This window comes from Macadamia integrifolia, chromosome 4 (assembly GCF_013358625.1).
Source record: "Macadamia integrifolia cultivar HAES 741 chromosome 4, SCU_Mint_v3, whole genome shotgun sequence".
In the NCBI taxonomy this organism is placed as follows: Eukaryota; Viridiplantae; Streptophyta; class Magnoliopsida; order Proteales; family Proteaceae; genus Macadamia; species Macadamia integrifolia.
The window spans coordinates 8,187,646-8,209,367 of NC_056560.1; the positions used below are offsets into that span (position 1 = coordinate 8,187,646).

The 21,722-nt window shown below is 36.4% G+C and overlaps 3 protein-coding genes across 5 annotated transcripts; all 3 read right to left on the bottom strand.

The window, feature by feature from the left end:
- Positions 1–58: 58 nt before the first annotated feature.
- LOC122077230 (protein RST1-like) lies at positions 59–2,857 on the bottom strand. 2 transcript variants are annotated; one of them, XM_042643101.1, is made up of 4 exons: positions 2,195–2,857; positions 1,827–2,108; positions 1,606–1,689; positions 59–1,461 (listed from the first exon to the last, which is right to left on the bottom strand). In XM_042643101.1, exons 1-4 carry the CDS (start codon positions 2,585–2,587, stop codon positions 1,144–1,146), a joined length of 1,077 nt encoding a protein of 358 aa, XP_042499035.1. In that variant the 5' UTR covers positions 2,588–2,857; the 3' UTR covers positions 59–1,143. The 2 variants fall into 2 exon arrangements, with proteins under 2 accessions (XP_042499035.1, XP_042499036.1); XM_042643102.1 differs by having other exon boundaries at positions 66–1,458; positions 2,195–2,853.
- Positions 2,858–6,839: 3,982 nt separating this feature from the next.
- LOC122075337 (AP-1 complex subunit mu-2) lies at positions 6,840–14,838 on the bottom strand. Of its 2 annotated transcripts, XR_006139218.1 has the most exons (12): positions 14,431–14,838; positions 13,904–14,050; positions 13,726–13,788; positions 13,415–13,591; positions 13,225–13,328; positions 11,040–11,147; positions 10,814–10,910; positions 10,606–10,703; positions 10,370–10,511; positions 10,061–10,183; positions 7,313–7,537; positions 6,840–7,111 (listed from the first exon to the last, which is right to left on the bottom strand). XR_006139218.1 is itself a non-coding variant. In XM_042640333.1 (11 exons), exons 1-11 carry the CDS (start codon positions 14,557–14,559, stop codon positions 7,439–7,441), a joined length of 1,287 nt encoding a protein of 428 aa, XP_042496267.1. In that variant the 5' UTR covers positions 14,560–14,838; the 3' UTR covers positions 7,128–7,438. The 2 variants fall into 2 exon arrangements, 1 of the variants encoding a protein (XP_042496267.1); XM_042640333.1 differs by lacking the exon at positions 6,840–7,111 and having other exon boundaries at positions 7,128–7,537.
- Positions 14,839–18,058: 3,220 nt separating this feature from the next.
- LOC122077557 (oleosin H2-like) lies at positions 18,059–18,943 on the bottom strand. The gene has a single exon (XM_042643520.1). It carries the CDS (start codon positions 18,850–18,852, stop codon positions 18,313–18,315), a length of 540 nt encoding a protein of 179 aa, XP_042499454.1. The 5' UTR covers positions 18,853–18,943; the 3' UTR covers positions 18,059–18,312.
- Positions 18,944–21,722: the final 2,779 nt, after the last annotated feature.

Here is a 21,722-nt window from a genome sequence, read left to right on the forward strand (position 1 = left end):
AGAGTTGAATCTGACTTAAGCATTTCAGGAAACTCAAAAATGCAGTTGCATCCATTCCATCCATTACATACATTATAATAAATGTTTTAGACTACAACTACTACATTAACAAGTATCAGAAAAACAAGAATATACTAAGGCATTGAGATAAACTGATGCACCTCAAAAATTAAACGAATTGTATGTAAATATGTCATGTTTGAAAACAAAGTTACAGGACAAAATCAAGTTTTCTCAACACAGGTGCTGGCATGTCTGTGGCATATCAATAGGACTCGGTGAAGGCTACATTTCAGAAAATGAAATGCCCCAGTACCATCTGTCGCCATACATTCCCCAAGAAGCAAGCATAAAATGTTTCCTAAGGCCTAAAAAGAAGGAATTTTTTTTTAATAAAAAGCATAATAGCATCACAGCATAATTCTTCATATATTGATACAGCACCCACTGCCATGGCAGAGGAAAGATCCATGCTATACTCAAACACAATAAAGGATGGGAATTTTTTAAGCAAACAAACCACGAGACTGGCGAAAGCACAGCATAGAAGCACATGACTGTGAGTTTCGTCTAAAAGAGTAAATTTAAACTTGAAAGAAAAAGTTCCCCACAACACCAAGGTACTATTTTTCCTCTCACATAGGTTTTTTTTTTTTTCTCTCATGGTCTAACACCGTTCTCCGCACCGCCAATGGTGTGGCGTGCAGATTCCTCCCCAAACTAGCACCATGAGGAATTCTCTTTCATTTCAATTAATCAAATGTAAGCAGTCAACCGGTCTATAGCCAAGCTGGCAAAGTAATGTGGCGTGACTTAATTGTGATAATTGCCACTAATGAAATTCTCTAAAATAAAACCATGAACAGGCTTTTCTAAAAACTTTCCCAGCAATGTGAACCAAGACAATTTAAACTAGAAAAAGAAATTAATAAAGCTCTGTAATCTATGGTTTCATAAATTCAGAAGCCTATTGAAAGAAATCAATTGCCTATTTCTAGATGCATTGGCATTCCCTTTTTTTCATTTTAGTTATTGACATGCAAAGGGGGTGGTGAGGATTACAGATAACATAAAGTATCTTTAACTAATTCTTGTTCCCATTCAGGAAGGGGGAGGAGAATAGAACACTAAAATAGAACAAATTCACCGAGTGCTGGTCAGCACAAATAAATGAGACGTACCATTTTCAATTTTCCACTTAAACAAGAAAACTGCGAGTTTCAGCACAGAGAGTTGTTCATGTTCAAATTCTGCCTGAGTAAGTATGAGAAATAAGGACATCTTCACTGATAACAATTCTGGTATGTATGGCAATCCAAGCTCTTTCTGAACGAGCAATACACTCTTTGACAGTTTGAAAATGGGCTCACTCCCACCAGAAAGCTTGTGGAAATCAGTATAAAATGATAGCAGAGTTTCCAACAGTTCGACGCTGCATAGTTGAGCCTCTTTGATCAACTGCTAAACAAGATTGAGAGATAAATTAACACAGATAAATCTTAAAAATGAAATTCGGATAATTAGCTTCTTAAAGATAACATAAGGTGACATTTCTAACACATCGTCGCTTGCTAAGAGTAACCCAATGAAGCTTCAGAAACATACCGATCCAGTTCCAACCACCTGCCTCAAGATCACCGTAAATGCATCCATCAGATATTCAGCAACGTCAACGAGATTTTTCATCTCCTGATAAAACCTTCAAACTTTAAGATTCTGAGTTGAGCGACAATATACTCATGGCCAGGAATGAAGGAAATAAAATGAGTAACTGCGAAAAGTGCCTAAGGAGTAAGGAGGATAACTTGGCCGACAAGTACACTTACTTCTGCATTTTTCCGCGGAAAATATTTGAAGCCTTCCATCATCAACTTGACAATGGGCATAGCTTCGAATGGAAACGAGCAAGACAGTGACGCAATAGAGGAAACTAAAAGCCTTGTGAACGAAAACGATGAAGCAGATGAAGATACCCGTAGTATCGAGAAATTCAAGAAAGGCCTTAAGAATTTACAAACTTTCACAAGTCCCGTGCGCTTGTTCTGCGCTATTAACAAGAGCACTTGCTGTACAAGCTCCGGTTGAACCTCAGTTCGACATGAAACGACCTGCAATAAAACTCCACACATTAAGTAAGAATTCAAAATCTTCGATAACCATACCTAATTAGACCCAGTCAAAAACCTCTCAAAACCTTGACGAAAGGATGAGTCTCCGGAGAATCCAACCGCCACAACGTATCGTTCTTCTGAAATGCGAAGCGAACAAGAAACCCTAACCCTTTGACGAAGACATTAACGAAACGCGAGTCGCAACCGTCGAGAGCCGATTGAAGTTCAAGTAAACCATGGGGAACCTCAAGGTAACCCTCTTTGACGAAGCGGCAAAGTTCCCGAACCGATTGATCGACGACGGCAGCAGAAGTGGAGTGAAGACACTGAGAAATAGCATCCCTTCCGGAATCAGAGTTCGCGCCTATGTTTGACGGAGCAGATCGGAGTTTTTCAAAGATGGAAATCACTGCATATCTCTGCATTGAGGGTTGAGGAACACGAATCCTCTCGAGGAGGAGAGAGTATGAATCCATAGGAGACAAGAATGAGGAACAGCTACAGTCTTGCTATGCTACCTAATCCATGGCTATACTTTAGGCTCCAAGAGAGTAAGAATGCTTTTCACAGCACCGACTGAGGCAAAAATGAAGAATCCTTCGGTTTTTTATGCCTGGAACGCTCCGTTTCTTGATATACCTAAAAACGAAAGAACTTTCTCTCCTCTCAGATATAGTAAACAGAGAAAATATACAATAAAAGTGAAAGGCGGACTTCTGGAAAAGGTAATCCGTTTGTCTCATGTAACGTTTACAAATTTTTAAAATTGGTCTTTGGTGTAATATTCCCAACACCTTTCGCTGTTTGCTTCGCCGATTCAGTTTTCGTATTTCGCAGAAAAAACACGAGGAAGATGAAATAAAAAGGTGTTCATGGCAAATCAATCAGGTGAGGGTTTCGAAAAAAGGGCGGTGTGAGAAGGAATCTACATGGTAAACCAATGAAAGGTTCGAAAATAGTACCATTCATATGGAGTTCATATGAAACCATCAATATAGGCCTCATATGGTTAGATTAGTGAAAGACTGTGAATGTGTGCACTTATTTTATCAAATATAAGTACGAATATGGGTCACTTGCTTATTATTACCCTCGGTCCATTGTTAGAGGTGTCAAAACTTAGCCCAAACCAATCAAATTGATCGGAAAAATTCAGACATAACCTAATAGGATTGGTTTTGGATTGAGATATGTTGGGATCAGCGGAAAACTGGTCTAAATCAAAACCAATCAATAACCAAATCGAATGAAACCAATAAAAAAAGGGTAATTTACAGCGCCACCCCTTGGAGAATGCCATTATTATAGGGACACCCCCTCTCTTTCACCAAATTAAACTCAGACCCCCTACCGTTAGTCTCTGTTAAGTGATGCTATGAAATGACATTTTAACCCTTATAAGTAAAACACCCTTATCTTATTATCCCAAAAATACCCCTCTCTTCACACGTATACCGTTTCATTAACTCTGTATCACTCTCTCTCCATGGCCGAGGTGAAGGAATCTCTGTTGTTGCTACCGCCGTAGTCGCCGGAAGGGGGTTCGTAGCCACTAATCTGAAAAGCCTTGAGGAACGTCGGAAGGCTTGTGAGAGTGTTACCATTGTGACTACTGAAGTTATTGTAGGATAAATAGAGGACTTGCAAAAGTGGCATTTTATCCACAATATCAGATGGAAACTCCCCTTTTAGAGAATTATTCTCAACATCAAGCCATTTCAGCTTTGTGGAATTTGCTAGGGCAGGGGGAATCTGACCCACAAGCTGATTAGACCACAGTAGCAAAAATCTCAATTCCTTCAAATGACAGTGATTCCACAAAGGGATTTCACCACCAAGAGAATTGTTAGAAAGATCCATGTACTCCAAATAAGAAGATCCATTGCAAAAGAGCGATGACGGAATCTTACCCACAAGCCGATTACTTCCCAAATTCAGATAATCCAGTTGATGGAGAGCACCCAATTCCACAGGAATCTCTCCTTCAAGAAGATTTGCTTGGAAGCTAAGTTGTTTTATCTGAGACAGAGAACCAAGCTCAGATGGTATCTGGCCCCTGGAGTTGTTGCCACTCAAGTCCAATACAAGTAAGAACTTCATCTTTGCAAGAACAGGAGAAATTATGCCTCCAAGAGATCTATCATGGAGGTCCAGTTGCACCACTTGATCTCTTGCAATATTACATCCAATTCCTGTCCAATTGCAGACATGCAAACTTGATGAATTCCAGTTTTCGAGCGCGTTTTCAGGGTTGGAATCAATAGCAGACATGAAAGATAAAAGGGTATTTGCTTTCTTCCCCAACTCATCAGAAATCTCTCAAGGCCATTTCTTCCCAACAAGGAAGGGAAAAGGAAGAATTCAGAACCCAACAACGGCGCCGCTGCTCTTCACGGTAAACGCCGCTGCTCTTCCAAAAGTTCCGGTAAACGCCGCTGCTCTTCACGGAGATCGATCGCCGCTGCTCTTCACGGAGATCGATCGCCGCTGCTCTTCACGGAGATCGATCGCCGCTGCTCTTCATGGAGATCGATCGCCGCTGCTCTTCACGGAGATCGATCGCGCTGCTCTTCACGGAGATTGGGAATGGGTTAGGTCTCAATTTGGGGAACAGGGTATAATACCGTAAATGGGTATTTTAGGTAGTTAACATTTAGAAAGGGTATTTTGGTATTAAAAGAAAAATATAATAGATGACATCAGCATATAAGGTATATTCCATAACAGTGACTGACGGTAGGGGGTCTAAGTCTAATTTGGTGAAAGTGAGGGGGTGTTCCTATAATACTGGCATTCTCCAGGGGGTGGCGCTGTAAATTACCCATAAAAAAATTAACAATTATAAGATTATAAACTGGTGAATTAATAATTATCCATTTTTTACAATAGTAATGAGAATATTTTTTTTAAGTAAGAAAATTTGTTATAAGTCAATGAATATGAGGTTATAATAGGAAAATTAATTTGTAAATTGTAACGATGCTTCCATTGATTTCCTTGTTCACTATACAAAATTAGTTGGATAGTTAAATGAATGAATGATAATACGGTTCATTTTTTTTTTTATTTCAATATTAGTTGTCTACTTAGTAATTAGTTATTCATTGGTTTTAATTTTAGTTATTTTTCCTTACAACAATAAACCATGATTTAGTCACAAATTTAAAGTGTTATTGTCAAATCTTTCATCGCTATAAGTTATGAATGTAAGATTTCATTGTGTTTCAAGCCCGATAATAAATTGATCTAAACAGGTACTAACCCATAAATAAATTGAAACCAAATCGAGCCAAAATCGAAGCCGATCAAAAATTGAAATTCATTAATTGATTGGTTTTGATCTCCCTGATTCCTAAACCAAAATCGAACCGACTCGATCGATTGACGCCCCTACACTACCATGGCTTCTCTCCAGTCACTCAAAATCGAAGCCGATCAAAAATTAAAATTCGTTAATTGATTAGTTTTGATCTCCCTGATTCCTAAACCAAAATCGAACAAACCCAACAGATTGACGCCCCTACACTACCATGGCTTCTCTCCAGTCACTTGAAAGTATTACCTAAAAATAATACTTTAAAGTATTCTTGAAACAAAACTAAAGGGAAGCATAAGGTCCAATGGTTCTTACAGACAACTTTTGCATGATAAAGTAGATGAATTAACCATGAAGGGGACACGTAAAACCAGCTAGTAACATTTGCTATTTGTTGTTAAGCAAACTTGGGATCATATCTTACCTTGATCTTATTCAATATTTGCCCCTCTAGTATCTACAGTAGTCATATTGCAATGTTCGTGTTGTGTATTGTATAGTAGTTCAATTCCGTTATATTTTGGGCAAAAGAAAACCCTATCCTACAAGCACAAGAAACACTAGCACCCAAGGACAATGAGAGGGCAAGTGCCAGCATCTGTAATGACTTGGTCATTGGCGGCAACATGATCCTTCCAAGCACCCTGTCTCTAGGTGTTTCTAATGCCAACAAAACAGGATTGTGTTTTCCCATTATTATTATTATTATTTTGGTGCATAAAACCCTAAAGAAGGGAGGAGAACATTAGGCCACATTGGACAAAAAGCAAGACAGAGATCCACAAGCAAATTGTGTTACTAGTTCCATTTGACCAAAGGTGATAGCCGGTCATGCTGGTAAAGTCTATTGCTAGTCATTGCACAAATGTAGGATCAAGTCCATTCTTCACCGATACCTTTTCCCACTACATATTGGATTGTAAAAAAGTTCTTAATATTTTCTATCTATTAGATAGATGAAACAATCTCAACCATATGATCCATCACATATGATAAACATTTTTCCCCATATTCTCTATGTGAATTTTGTTTTCAAATAAAAGTCTTTCAACACAATTTCAAAAGTATTACATACGACATGTGGCGGTGGACTGAAAATCAAATCACAATTCGTCAACAAAATTTTGTTGCCACCTAATACCACCAAAGATCAGAAGTGGATCCCAGGAGAAAATGTTATCTCATAGAGTGACGAAACTAAAGCCTCTTTAGAGAAGATGGGCTGGAATTTGTAAAATACTTCGGTTTAGGCTGAAATCTAAATGAAATATCGAAATTGAAGTATGGTAATCAGGCAAAATTCGCAACACTGGACCGAAATTTCGTCAAAATATTTCGATTTCAACAAAAACCGAAATGGGGGTGAGATCCAAATTATCAAAGCATGAACAGAACCATGGATAGACACATGATGAACAAACAGAAATCATCGCCATTACATACGAATGTATGACACCATCATGTCTGCATCATACATGTCCTCTTTCTTTTTATGAATCATACAAAAACCTATTGTGTGTGCAAAGATTTTAGAGTTCCAGACTCTATGGTGAGATTGGTTAGCAAAGATGTTAGTTGATAGATGCTAGTTATAAACTTTTATGCTGATTAGTTAGCAAATGCGAGTCAGGAGACTCGAGACCTCAGAAAACGTTTCCCTCTCTTCCAAGTTCCCACCTATTATCTGTTCCATAGAAACATGGATCAAAATCATTCAAACGTAGCTATAATTAATTTCCAATGAATAATTCTTAATTCTTGCAAAAATGGATGAGTAAACATTTTTTGGGTAGCCACTGCACCCTTACAAACCACCACTTGTTACATTAACACAGACCAAAAAGGGAAAGACAAGAAGGCTAGGACAAGCTTGTGCTGAACATACCATGGGTACAGGAATGCATCAATGTCCTCCTAAGATGCTCCCTGATATCATTTGCAGGTTTCAGTCTAGATAGTGGGAGCCCATTAGATATGTTACCTACTCAGAAGTAGAAATGGACGGCGCCTCTCAAATAAGTCTCAATTCATATTCACCAGCCATTGTTATGTATCTCACCCATGGAAGAGATTGGTAACCGCTCTTCTCAATAATCTTCAGATAACGGACCTACAATAACCCAATGTTCACATATGCCAATCAGAGATGCTATAATGAATGTCATAATGAAAATTTTCATCCTTGCATAAAGAGTAAAGAGGAATAAGTATACCACCCATCTCAAAATAGTTGAATTACGTATTGCATAAGGCTTTCCAAGACAAAATGCAGGTTTATATTTCTGGTGAAGGGGCCATTAAAGAAAATATGCTATAGATCATGAGATAGACAAGAGAAGAATATATGATACTAGGAGAAATGATATTCAAGTTCAGAGCAAACAGATTCTTATGCAAATGAGAGAGAGAGAGAGAGAGAGAGAGAGAGAGAGAGAGAAACTGATCTGTGCCTTGTATCACAGATAGGATATTTAATAGGAGGTTGTGAAGCAAATAATCAAATAACTAAAATTTGAGAGAAGTATAGCTTTCTTAAGCCGTGGACTGATTATTCTTTGGTTCAGAATCGAGACAACTGGTTGGTCAATGATCCAAGGAAAATATAGTTTGGTCAATTCCAAGGAAAATGTAGTGGACCATCCATCTCCTTTGTGTTAGAAGCAATGAGGATTCTCATTCCTAGACATCAGCAACCAACTGTTGGATGGGTTGAAACTGGCTTGTAATCCATTCTGATAGTTTCATAAAATGGTTCAAGAATCAGGATAAATTTCAAGCAAGCACTAAATGAGCCAGAAACAACTTCTTAATGCCCACACTCATAAAATTATAGCTACAAAAAACATGATTTCTCAAAATATAATCCAATATTAATCATCTTCAAAGATTTACGTGAAAAAACTGAAAGCAACAAACATCAGCACAATGACAAATACGACATAATACTCTACGATTAAGAACTTCCTACAACCTTCCTAGCAAATGAATTTTACCAGAGAGCAATTGATACAAGATTAGGGCGTCCCACCAAAAAAAAAAAGAAAGAAGGAAGAGAATAGGTGCTTCCAAGAGAAACGGAAACTCCTAGCAGCAATAAGATTGTCAAAAGATGAAATTTAATGGTTTAGATTAAAGCCAAGAACAGTTTAAGGTGATAATAGGTTGTGATAGGGTTCATAAAATGTTGCTGAGTTCTGATGTAGCAGATGGAATCATCAAGAAGACATGTATCATGAATAACAAACAGAATGGCTAAGGAATTGATATGAACTGGGTGGAATTGTGGAGATGAAACAGAGACTGTAAAGGGTAAATAAGCCTTAGGCTGGACTGGGTGGAATTTGATCACTATTAGGCTGGATGTGGGGTGTATCGGTTGGTGCAAACAGAGAAATATAAGAGACTTCACTTCACCATGCATCCACATGGCCATGGTTGTGTGGCGTCAAGGAGAACCATGGTGGTGACCAGACACATTGAAGCCTAGGTGATGCCTTGGCAAGCACTGTATATCACATTCCAGGCCAGATTTTCTATGTATTTGTCATTTTAAAAATGTCAATGCATAAAGTAAGTTTGTAAAGGTCAGAATATAAAACATACGGGGGATGAAGGTGAGATTTAGAGAATATAAGGGTAGAAACAAGAAATGATTGAAATCTATAATATGTGGAAGGCAAGATCATAATGTTTTGGGTATGGGAACCTAGACATAATGTGACCAATCACCTCAAACCTAAAGGGGCAGCTTGTCGCCTAGGCACAGAGCCTTGAAAACTGTGAACATGGCTGGAACAACTGAAGCAGAACTTCAGTGTTCATTGAACGGAAAATAAGCTCATGCACATCCCCATTTGTAAACTCCACAAAAGTAGCCCAACTCCAACGAAGAACGGGATTTGACCCTACTAACAAAGGACAAACAAGATAAATGGAATACAATTCAAAAGAACAAATAGAAAACCTAACCATGACTGCTGCCCAGCACAGTTGTTTAAGAGGAATGATGATGTTAACAAGAAACCTATCGGGTTCCATGTTTGGGCCCCACAAAAGAAAAAGGAAAAAAAAAAAAAAAAAGCAAACCACCATAGGACATGGGAACAATATCCTAGCTACTAATGAGTCTTCCCCTTGCTGCTTCATTGCTTCCCGTCAAAAGTAATCTTTCCTGAGGCAGCAGAGTTTCAATCTAAAACCACACCAGATTTGCCACCTCAGCCCCTACAAGAGAGGCAGTTTTCATCTTCAATGGCTTTAACTATGTAACAGAAAGCGAGATTTTTTTTTTTTCCGACCCTTTAGACTGGGGTAAATGTAAAACAAACTTCTTTCTCAAGGCAGGTATGAAGCTATGTTGAGGGGAATATATGATCATTAAAAAGATATGTTTAATCCATCAACATGCAAGAAACCTTTCCGTCAAAATTTTCAACTGGGTACGAAATATTATTAAAATCTTAAATAAAATTTTTTTTGGTTGCCCTTGGCCTTTGCTCAAGGCACCAGCCTTGTAATTTACTTATTGGAGTGACAATGTCATTAACTTGTAGTATCAAACACTAAAAGCTACCCAGGCAACCAATTATTCAAAACCATATAAACTATAAAGAGAATAGAATATCAGACCCACCTGTATTCCAGAGACGGTAAAATACGGTATCTCAAACTTCACGCGGATGGGAGCTTTCCTCTCTGGAATTGCTTCTTCAGCAGTTACACTGGGAAGCACAAATTCTGCTCTTAACATGTACTCCTACACAATGCACAATGCACAATGCACAATGCACGAACAATGTCAGCATGCTTCTTGAATTGTAACCACATGGACAAGACTAAACATTACATATTATGAATCACAATCAACAGCTACAAGGCCAAGTACTACAAGCAGGAATCTATAGTTGCTGGCTGGAAAAGATAAGGATAAAGCTAACCGTACCTTGCCACCAGGAAAAGATTTTATTTTCCAAACCAATGCATCACTTTCAGGTGCATAAGCAGCAGAACCCATGGAAGTCCGAACATTAGGATTTGTCGCATCAGATGGCACAGGAAGCTCAATTTCGACATTAGTCGCAGTGCTGCATAAGAAAATCATAAACAAATCAATAATTCCCAAAGTTGCTGTGCAACTGTGTGGGTGATAGAATTTACAACCAAGCTGAAGAAACAAACCTACGCTCCTTGAACTGGCTCCGGGCTTTTACCATGATTTCCATACGACTTCTTGAATGCCTTTCTACTTGAGCTTCCACCCAGATCAATGGCTTTACCTGAAAGCATAGCCAATGATCCTCATAAGACACTCTTACCTGGGACAATGGATAAAACCAGCATAATTGGCCCAAATTGGACCAAAAATTATAAAAAAACATATATAAACCTGAGTACTGAGTCTGTATGTCATTAGGTCAAAAGATCCATCTGGGGGAATGAAGGAAATTGTCCTATCATTTTCAAATCGGGCCAAACGCACACACCTAGATCAAAAGAGAGTATTAGAATACAAAGTTGCAGATAGAATGTCACACTCTGGATGAAATAGTAAAAATGGCCAGTTCTTCGGAACAGCTACCGAACACAGCACAGTAAAGACTTATGACACATACTGGTGAAATTTGATATCATCCAGATCAATGGCTTTTCCCTTTGTTGATCTACCTTGAGCCTCCAATAATAATCTGTCATTGAGCCCAAGCTTACATTCAGGCATACCACTGCAACAGAGGAAGCTTAGTTATATTGTAAACTTTTTGAGTTTTATATCCTTCTAAAGTAAAATTTACTAAGCTAAATCAACTTAAACGGAAAAGAAGAGATTAGGATTTTGAAACCCCTATCTTACCAATTCACAACACAACAAGCCCAAAGGCTTGTTAATCACAGAAGAAAAAGGTGAAGAATAAGAGGAATCTAATAAAATTCTTTTTGTCCCCCTTGGGAAGGAGGCACTAAATTAACTGATGGAGAAAACTTGTAACCCCTCTACTATCAATAGCACCTTAAGCCCAAAGACTTTTCCCACAAGGCTTAACCCCTTCTATTGCTTATTTCTGCCGTATGGAAGTGATGCTTCGGTCATACTGACCAATGGATAGATGTATTTTTCCCCAATGAGCTACATGTCAAATCGGGACCTGGTGACCTAAACTGTATCGCCAGCCAAGGATGGTGCACTTTTTTTTTTTTTTTTTGGGGGGTGGGGGGGGACAATGAATCTATTACCAGCAAAGAAAGCATACTTTCTCACCAGACCCCATGCTTCACACACCAAGTCACTATTCTACAAAAGGCAATGTTGGTGATGGAAAGCCGGTTAGTAAATGGGGGGAAATCTGAGATGGAATCTCAGAGTTGCAGAGGAGACAAGGAATCACGTAATCACACACTCACATTGAGCAACCCCAATCACTTTGTATTTCAAATCTGTTTTTTACATTGGGTACATGCAAAAATGTAAAGAGAAACAAATGACTCCTAACTAGACTCTAAAACTGAAATTAGCATGCAATAAAAGTCCATCTCTTATTCCTATGAATACAACTCAAAACAAAACGAGATAGAAAGATAAAAAAACTAACTAAACTACAACCAACCCCTATTAGACCAAAAATCGATGGGGAGTCAGTCCCGTATGGGTTTGGGTTTCCAAACTTGGTCATTCTGAACCAACCAGTAGAGTGTTATTGCATCAGCTGTATTGGATAGAAACAAACAAATAATTTGTATCATGAATGGACAACATTGTCTACCAATTTTGATAGCCAACATGAACTGCCACATGGCACACAAACTGGCAGAAATGCCTCCTTAAAATATTCTAAACAAAAAATGAAGCAGTCAAACCAGAAACAGGACAAATCTGAAAGAATAAACCAGCAGAAGTGCCCCCTTAAATACTAATAAACAAATTTGAAGCAGTCAAACCAGAAACATGACAAAGGAGTGCCCCCCCCCCCAATATAAAATATTAATAAGCAAATGTGAAGCATTCAAACCAGAAATTTGAAAAGCCTGGGAGAAAAGGAAGAAAAAGTAAATCCGAACAAGGAGAATAGTCTCCATACTAAAACCTTAGGCATGCCACTAAGGTGATAGAATAGCACTAATCACAACACTATACACAGTCTGGAATAAATAATCTTTTTTCAAACTGGCGACCAACAAGTCTACTTTGATATTACGACAATTAAATGACCACAAGACATTTCCAAAGCAACACCACAACCTTATGTTGAAACCCAAAGGCATATAGCATAGAACTTTTCCCAAGAATCAGTGATCTGAAAAGTTAACTAAGCATTATAATTGTTGTTTCTACCACTGTAATACAACAACTGTTTCTTCTCTATGACGTTTGACATTCAGCCAGTGTGAAATTTCTAGTTTTTTCCCTTTTCTTTTGTTTGGTCTCTTTTTCTTTGCAACCAAACACAGCAAAGGCAAAGTCCTCTCTATTCTCTTAGGGAAATGAACAAAACAGACCAAAATTGCAAAAGCATCTTCAATTCTAGTGTAACAATTTGGAACTGCCGGCATAATAAAGTTGACAGTGTCATTTGAAGACCAATATCAATTAACAGATGTGTCAATTAGGTTTGTATATCATTACCCTGACAATAGCAGCATGGCTTAGATGATAATTTGTGTCAATAAGGCTTGAATATCACTACCCTTACAATAATAGAATGGCTTGAATCATAGTTTTAAGCAACATATCCTCCATAGATTCACAGTTTCTGAGCATAAATAAATCTGATCGAAATGAATACTATATCTGATCAACAAACACACCTCAGATATGTTCGCATTTTTAATGCACCAACAACATCTGATCGAATTATTTGCCCATTGCTATTGACAAGTATATTAACGCTTTCAACCACATCCAAAAACACCTGATCAAGCAAGAAAAGAAGCTTTCGTAAGGTATCATCTTGCATTTAAAAGCTTTGATAAAACTCACAAAGAAATATAAACCTACTTCATTCTTCTTGTATCGTATCCCTTCACTTCGCCAAGACACTGCATTTGTTACAGCCATGGGAGGCCGCTGAGTGACTTCCATCCTGTATGCATCAGTCTTGATGAACTCACTAAGAATTTTTGCTTCTGTATACTGAGGATAACCAAAGTCCATCATTTCATCAAGTAACTCGTACTGCCAAAACCACACTACATTAGAGTAACCTCATACAAGCTCTACATAATATCTTAGATTCACAACTATAATTTCCATCTCTCAATGCTTTACACCAGAGTAAGTCACCAAATATAATTCAGACATCCCCTTACCACAACCACAAAATTATCTCTTAGTGATTCCTCTTCTAACTCCTCGAAATAATGCTTGAATACCTGCCATGGATATAATTCAGAACAACATCACGTAGTGCATAAAAAAATAAACCAAAATTCGAAATTCTTCAACCACAAAACCAAAGGCATGGCAATAGAATCAAAATAATCTTACATCGACTACTCGATGTAAAAAGAGAAGAAGACTAGCAGCATTGCAATTCTGTCTTGAAGCTGTCATTAGGTAAACATTGTTGTGTTGTATGTACATGTAGCTGACGCCATTATCATACACGACTGGATCTTGAGGCTGCGAATCTCCCTGAAATATATCAAGAGAAAGTTATGAAGCATAACCATGTGATGTTCAGGTAATTTCGTTTTAAGCATTTGAAAGTTGTTGAAGTTGTCAAATTTTCTCCAGAATGGATCACAACTAACATCGAAAATCGCAAATCAAATTCACCACACTAGCAAGATTTGAAATGCAAGATTTGCAGGAACAACAAAGGCAATTAGGACTTTCAATTTAAAAACCAAATTAATAAGTTCAAAAAAGAAACACCCCCCTTGAGAGGACGTTCTGCCTCAGTCTCCGATTACAACCCAACCATTGAGAGAAAAAACTCACTACATGTATCCAAAATCCAAGCAAAACACCAGAAAACTAACTAGGTTAACCGGATCCACACATCGGCTCACCTCTTTCTCGATGAGCTTCGTGAAGAATCGCTCCGCCTGAACAGCTGTGACATCGCCTCTGTAATCACGCCACACCAAAACGCGGCCTTTGATGTCAAGAAGGAAGAGCGCCGAAACGGCGCCCGCCATCGATGGGGAATTGGAGAGATCAGATATCAGATCAGGTTCATAGAGGAGGATCTAGATTTCCAGATGTCCAAAATGAGAATTGAAAAGCATCTTAATACGTTTTGCAGTTGGTTATTCAAAATTCCCGGGGAAGTCGAGCATGATAGTGTGAACAACAATCATGGAAGAAACGATTTCGATCTCTGTGTCTGAATTCTGAAAATGAAGAGGCTCGACAAAGATCGAGTATAATCTTTTTTCTTTTTTTCTTTTTTTCTTTTTTTTCTACACCGCCACCCGAGAGTCGAGACCCGGTTACCACTTACATAGTTACATAATTACAATTTTTTTTTCCTTTTTGGGGTAGAAACATAAATACATTTTTTCCGGGTGCAGGGGGTTTAAAAAAAAAAACATAATTACAAGTTACAATCTCGACTTCGTGCTCACAGTAAAAATCGTAATTCTTGTGAGCTGTGGGCCTGTGGCGATCAAATATCACGACCTAAAGTGATGTTGGTCACCCTTCTTTACCCAAAAATAACAAAACAAAACAAAACAAATATTGCTCCCATTTCATCTCCTATTAGGGGTGTAGCCGGAACCAATAAAATCGGGAATATTAGTGATGATATTTTATATTATAAGGAAAATTATTTTAAATCATTGAATATTAGATTATAAATAAATAAATTGATTTGTAAATCGTAATAATGTGTTCATTGATTTCTTTGATCACTATACAAAATTAGTTTGATAGTTAAATGAATAATTGGATAATAGGGTTCATTTTGTGATTTCAATATTAGTTATTTCTGTATTAATTTGTTATCCATTGGTTTCAGTATTAGTTATTTTTCCCTTATAATGATAAATCATGATTTAATCATAAATTTAAAATATTTTTTTTCCCCATCAAATATTGTCACTACAAGTTATGAATGTAAAATTTCATTATGATTCAAGCCCAATAGTAAACTGATCGAAACCAATATTAACCCGATATTGAAAAATCAAAATAAACTAAAACCAAATTAGACCAAAATCGAAACCAACCGAAAATTGAAATTCCTTAACGGATTAGTTTGGGTCTCCATCATTCTTACACCGAAATAGTTTCAATCCAACCGAAACCGAACTAAACCGATTGAATCGATGAAGGTATAGGTGTGTCAAACCCTATCGCAAATCGATGAAACCGAAACAAAACAACCCAAACCAGCCTCAATAAAAAATTAAATAGAAATCAAAATTAATCGAACCAAATCAAATTAAAAATAAATTGATACCAACCAAATAACCATTAAAAAGAAAGAAAAAATAAAGTTATAATTACGTACATATTTACACCTAATTGAACTCAGTACCAAATCGATAAAAATTGACCGAATTAAACTCAATACCAAATTGATAAAAGGATAAACCAAGATCCATTGAAATTTAATCTTTCCTTATTAGTTTTATTTCGGATTCACTGATTCTCACACGAAACTGATTAAATGACACACCGATTGAGTGGCACCCTTACAGGAGGAGAAAAAAAAAAAACCTTTAATTGAGTTACCCATCTAAGGATGGTTAAAATATACAATAATTTATGTCATTTGAAAGGACGATGTATTATTTTCAACTAACATACCTTTAAGAACTATGTAGCTTCATTACCCAAAAAAAAAAAAAAAAAACGTGACCACTTATATGCATTTGTCAATATTTACATTTTATATATTTCTATTGTAGAGTTTATCACTTGTAAAATGCAAACTGCATTTGTATTGAAATTTTATATAAAAAAATTTACATGTAAATAAGAGACATCGATTCTAAGGCATCGTTTGACAACGTTCCATTTATGCCATTTCTATGTTTTTTTTGTTCCAAAAAACGAAGAAACAACCTAAAAAGCATTTGATAAAATTGTTCCGTTTCACCCGTTTTTATAAAACATAAATCAAAATTTATGCATATTTACAGTTATAGAAACGACTTAATCGTCGTTTCTATAAACAAATTTGAGAGATAAAAAAAAAGAAGTTATTGTGCCTGATAAATCTCTAAACTATGTAAACCTAAAATTAGGTAACCGAACCCTCTCTCCCTTTTGAGCATCCGATGATACTATTGGGTTTTTTCGTGGCATTATGTCTATAAAAAACATAGGTTTATCAAACACCAAAATATCCGTTTTTATTATTAAAAAATGAAAAAAGCCGTTTCCATTGTTCATAGACATAGAAATAACATAAACGTTATTAAGAAGTGCCTCAAAGTTGATGAAACATTTTTTTTTTTTAAAATCAGGGTTTGCAACTGAAAAATTAAATTTTAAATCAACCACGGGTCAATTTTTTTTTTTAATACCATTTTCCTTCTTCCATCCTTCCCTTTAGTGATTCGTATAATTATATGGTTGAAATTAAAACAATTAGCTAGGTTCTCGTTAGTGCTAACTTATGTTCCATCCTTCCCATTAGTGATTCATATAATTATATGGTTGAAATTAAAATAATTATATAGTAATAAAAGCGTATTCCCACAAATATATCTCAATATTTTATTTTAATTATGAAAATCAAAACCTAATTAACCTTAAAAACTTAAGACCAAATAAAATCAAATCTTATGAATTAATTTTAAATTAAGAGAATGAGACTGAAAATCGAATCAAACTGAATCGACTTGTAACCAAACTAAAACCAAACCTAATGAAACTGATAAAAACAATTGATTATGAGATTATAAATAAATAAATAATTTAATTTTTATAATATTATAATGAGCATTTTTTTTCTGTGAATTTTTTTTACAAAATCAATAAATATAAGATTACAAATAAACGAATTATTTGTAAATTATAATAATTCTTTCATTGATCTTTTTGTTCATTATACAAAATTAATTAGATAATTAAATAATAAAATTCATTTTGTGATTTCAATATTAATTATATTATTTATAATAATACATTTTTAACATTAGTTATTTTCTTAATAATTACAGTATTAATTATATGTTCCTTGTAATAATAAATCATAATTTCGTCACAAAATTAAAATATTTTCACCAAAATATCTGATCATGACAAATTATAAATATAAAGATATTAACTTAATATTAATCTGATATTAAAAAAATAAAATAAATCAAAACCAAACTAAATCAAAACCGACCGAAAATCAAAATTTATTAACGAATTGATTTTATTCTCCCTCATTCTTAAACCAAACCGACCGGACCGGCTGACACCCTACTAAATCTTAATTAGTGGAATAAAATTAATGATTCCTGACGATAGGCTCGACGGTAAATCCTCCTCCTCAGTCGATGGTGAAGACCACCTATTACAGCCACATATACACATTCCCAGCCATATATAATTGTAGATACATCTTTTTTTTTCTTTTTGGGAGGGGGATTTAGGATACACCATACCTGCTTATGTTTAATGTGAGAAAGTGTTTGAGAATGCTAGCAAACGAGCTCAATATCCCTACACAATAATACATGCAACTAACACAACTTTTCACACACAAAAAAAGCACAACGGGCCCCACCATAGTCCTATTTATTACGTTACTGTATAGATAACAACTACTTGTTTTTGGGTAGAAACTATAGAGATAACTAGTACAATTAATCAAAGGAAAGCACAAGCCCTACTACTAAACCTAGCCACTACATAACCCTCATAAAACTACGCATGCACCACATAAGGTCTTATCCACCGTTAAAACCGCACACACCTAGGCCAGGTCCGTCCATTCAACGGTATCATCACGTCCTGCCACCTTCCTGGGTCCGACCTCCTTCTTGGGCCCGAGCACCTTCATGGGCCTTGCTCTGTATGGCTTGGTCCACGTCCTTGGTCCTCTGGCCAACTTGGCCCACTCCTTCCGGCATGCGCCACTTCGCATAATCAAGCGTCTCAGGAAAGTCAGCTGACTCGTCTTTCGTCTTCCCACGCAAATAGTTCAACATCGATGACAAAGCCGACAGTGCTGTGAGCCCAAACACACCCGAAGCAAGGAACCCCATCATAGCTAACCCAATAAAGATCGTGGCAGGAACTAAAACAGGGCTAAAGATCACGAAAACAGGTGTCGTCAAAGCTAAGCCGATGACGGTGATGGTCAAGGTTATACAGGCGAGGGTGAGCAGGATACCACCGACAGGGAAGAGGGTGATCACCGCTACGACTTGGGAGGTTGAAGGGCCCTTTTCTGGGATTTCAGGGAAGCGGCTCTTCATGCCTTCGGTGAGATGCTGTGGGTGCTGAATGTGATGCACTTGAATCTGCTGTGGGCGATCCGCCATGACTGTAACTTACGTGCTATCCTTCTGGGTTTTCTACAAGAGTTCGTTTTTCTTATGATTCTGGAAGGGAAGAGATGACTCTGAAGGCGAAGGGTGAGAGGAACGAGGTATTTAAAGAGAAGATTTGAAAGACACGTGGGAGAATGTCGACACGCGTTAGTAAGATTTGTCTCTTTGTTGTGAAGGATGTGGACACATCTTTGTTTTTTAATGGATAATTTGGTGTCTTTTTCAGGTGGGGTTTTAAACGTCTTCGTCCACATCCGATCCGTTATGAACATCCATTGTTAGGTCCTTGTCAGTTCAATCCAGTTAATGGTGTCGGTTTAGGACCGATTTCAGACCGATTCGTTAAGAACTGAAATCGATCCACCCATTAAGTTTATTGCTTCAGTTTTGGATCTGAATTTTTTGAAATAGATTCGTAAACGAGATGAATCGGTTATGATGAGACTAGTTTCCTATTGGATCTTTTTTTTTTTTGGTAGGAAGTTTCCTACTGGTTCAAGAATCGAACGGCCAGGTTATAACCAACTGGGATTTTAAAACTTGCATGTAGTCTTATATATTGGTAGCTTACATTGCATTTGGTAGTTATTCAGAAAATTTATATTTTTTGAACTTTTTGATATTTTTTACGTTTTTTCGTCTTATGAAAATAAAAAAACGGAGTACAGAGTTTGATTCTATGTTTAGGTACAAATTTTGAAATTATAAACATTATAACCGAATCAATTATGAACCAAAACCGGTCCATCTATTAATAGGCATTTATAGATTTTAAGTTTGGAACCCATTAGATAATATGGTTTGACCCTTTAGGAATGAAACCAATTAAGAGCCAGTACCCAAAGCTGGGCCGATTTAATCTTAGGTCCAGATTTTAATTGATTGGATTTTCTCATTAAGGTGTCAAACCGTTCATGAATTTGTAATTTTATTTTCTTTCGTTTTTTCTATTGTTTTCAAAATTTATATAATGTAGTACTTAATACAGGGCTAAAAATAGGCTTCTAAAAAATTGAAAATCATTTAATGTAATTCCTATGTGAAATGACATATTTACTCTCATTGAAATACTATATTAAGTACTTCTGGAAACAAAACAAATGACAATTAAATGAAGATACCAATCTCTAAATACACCAATGGAGGACACTCCCTTGATTAATACACATAGATTGCCTAGCTTGCCATTTATTCTGCTTCTTCTTCTTTTATTTTATTTTTTTATTTCTTCCTTTTATTCTTTTAAGGAGAAGAGATCATTTGGATTAAAAAACCCTAGAAAAAAAAAGTATAAAATTAGACTAACTCCGTGCAAGTATATCCTTAAATTCCCTTAAAGTGAGAATTCTCTTTAGTCATTTTCAAAACTTTCAATTTCTTACGTACACTTTCAGTGAATTACCGAACAATTCTATGACAATCCTAAAACATGAATGTGGCCAAATCATAGATCATGAAGACATAGAGTCTCTTATCATGGATCTTTTAATCCAAACAATAGATGTGATATTGCAATTTGCACAATCTCCATATCAATTAATAGTACAATTGAAGAACTGAGATCCATTGGACATGCCTTTGAAAGGACTTGAAACCAGTGATTAAGACTTCACAAAAGAAAAAAAATCCTCCTTCTAGCTTCTTAGCGCAACAAAAATCAAGATACTATCTCCAAACCAATACCATGAAAATTTTACAACTCTTTAAAAAAGAAAAAAAATCTACATGGTTTTTGAGCCAATTGGGGTCAATGGGAATGTGCGTCCAAGCATCAAACAAAGGGAGGAGAAATGGTCATTTCAACGATCATGTGTCTGGACGTAAGAACGCACAATTGGGTAATATTTTTTTTTTCCAAAAGAAAAATAGTTCCACAACAATACTATATATTTTGCATAGATATGGTCTCCATCGATTCAAATTTGGATTGAACTCTAGCAATTAAAATCAAAATGAAGAAACAAAAATTGTCTTAGATTTATGATATTTAAATATATATATATTTATAAATTTGATTAGAGAATATGAGCTATTGGGGTACAGTATGCTGTCAACTTAATATCTATTTCTCTCCTCTTCGCATAAAATGGTCTTGCTTGTAACTCCTCTATGTCGCTTGTTCAACCAACCCTCCTTCTCCTCCAATTTATTATTAAAAATTTTTAATTTTACTAAATATAAAAAAAAAAGTTTTAAATAGTTAAGATTTGAAGATAAAAAAAGTAATAACAATTTTACTAAAAATAAAGATTCAACAGCATTTATAATCAATTTCAAAAGAATAATTTATAAATATAATCAGACATTGTCATCATCAGGATCAACTGATTTTGATTCGAGTCGTACCCTTGGTGATTACAATGTGATTTCTGAAATCACATCACAAATCCGGTTATACTGCATGTACGTGCACACTCTTTGTGTGGGGAAGAGTATTTCTCGTACTTCCGAGTTCAAGCCATCCATGCTTGGCTTGTACATTTGTCGAAGAGATGGCTCGTACGCGCATCCTCTATATGCATTTTGTACGGCACGTGGAGACGAGTCGCAACAAGTCTCGCTCTTATGGTCCCACTTGGCATATTGCATATTTGCAACTTCTGCCTTGGTTTGGCCCGGCCCAATTTGTTTCCTTTTTGTATGGGCTTGTAACATGGTCCTTTCCAATTCACCCCCAAAAAAAAAACATGGTCCTTTTCTACCAACGGGTGAGGTGAGGTGAGGTGAGGTGGGGTGGGCTTTACTCTTAATCCTGCGTTTCAACGTTTAGACATGGGTGAGAGTAAAAAAACTATACTCTCGTCTTATACACTGAAGATGTTTTTACATGATATTTCATTGGTCTATTTGTTAGTATAGTA